The sequence below is a fragment of the Penaeus monodon genome, chromosome 22, assembly GCF_015228065.2.
Source record: "Penaeus monodon isolate SGIC_2016 chromosome 22, NSTDA_Pmon_1, whole genome shotgun sequence".
NCBI lineage: Eukaryota > Metazoa > Arthropoda > Malacostraca > Decapoda > Penaeidae > Penaeus > Penaeus monodon.
Genome location: NC_051407.1, coordinates 882,765 through 884,080, shown reverse-complemented (window position 1 = coordinate 884,080; position 1,316 = coordinate 882,765). Strand labels below are relative to the sequence as shown.

Genomic DNA, 1,316 nt, shown 5'->3' with positions numbered 1-1,316 from the left:
TCACTGACGTGGAATGCTCTGTGATCTGAGAACTCTCTGGTGACGAAATCAACGGTGGTGCGGATATCGAACTCTGTGGCAGAGTTAGTTCAGTCACTGACGAAGGAGTTGATGATAAGTAGTCAGAGGGTCTGGTTCCCAGCGTCTCGCCAACCGATGGCGTAAGTGTCGACACTGTAATATTAAAGGAATCATACGTGGGTGTCGAGAGGGTGAACGTCGTAGGACTTGTGTCGGGAATGTCAGACGTTGCTCCTGCCGAAGGTTCAAGCGAAGGGAAAGACGAATCTCCGATCTCAGTCGATGAGTTGGTCGACGTCTCAACAGAAGTTTCGGAAGAGGAAGTAGTTACGGTAGATCCTGCCTCCGTCTCCTTGGTGCCATTGCCACTGTCGAGAGATAGCACAGTGTCCTCAGTGTCCTTATCGACGTTGGGTGGGGCCGTGGCGAAGCTTGGGGAGACCGTTGGCGTCTGGACTGGCCCTGGGAGAGGGGAGAAACAATCTGCTGGGGAAGGGGGTGTAACCTGCAGACTCGGCAACACGCTGGTCGTCTCAATAGGCAGCGGAGTCGTCACCGGCGTCGGCTTGAGTGGCAGAGAGACTACAGACATGGACGACTCGATCCCGGACGAGGACAGGGTCGCCACTGCCTCAGAGGGCGAGACAGCAACCGCAGTTCCGTTTTCGGTGGCACTGGACACCAAGTTAACGGAGGTGACAGTGCCAACGGGTAGGATGGTGACACCATCTTCTTTTCCTACTGCAGATTCGTAGATTCCACCACTGGGGTCTGTTGTGTCTTCTGTTTCATTTTGTGTTGAAACTTCTGTTGTATGCTCCGTTGCATCTTCTCCAGTTCCACTTTCCATCGTATTTTCTGATGCAGGAGTGGCAGTTCCAGCATCACCATCACCCTCTACATCACCACTGCCTTGTGGCATTTCAGTGGCACTCTCATCACCATCTTTGCTTGGTATTGCTTCCCCATCTCCACCATTATCCCCATCTTCGTCAGTGAAGGTGCCACCTCCATTGGCACTGCCTACAGTGGTGACATTATCATCATCGGCATCAACTGCAGGGCCATCAGCATCGCCACTGCTTACACCAGCGTCATCACCATCAGAGCCTATAGTGTCTACAGTAGTTGCGACACCACTTTCATCGGCAGATGCACCGTCTTCGCTGCTAATTGTTGTGGCGACGCTGTTATCTTCACCACTAACTTTCTCGTTGTCAGACTGACTGCTTACTGTAGTTCCTTCACCATCATTACTTATAGTGGTATTCTCATCACCAGCAGTATCGACAAAG

The 1,316-nt window shown here is 52.1% G+C and overlaps 1 protein-coding gene across 1 annotated transcript in view; it reads right to left on the bottom strand.

Annotated features, from left to right (window-relative positions):
- The window catches only part of LOC119586801, a gene marked incomplete in the record, with an annotated part of 10,198 nt that extends 8,895 nt beyond the window's left edge, over positions 1 to 1,303 (bottom strand). Inside the window, 1 exon segment of the mRNA XM_037935525.1 lies at positions 1 to 1,303. Within this exon segment, the coding sequence (XP_037791453.1) occupies positions 1 to 943 (943 nt within the window).
- Positions 1,304 to 1,316: the final 13 nt, after the last annotated feature.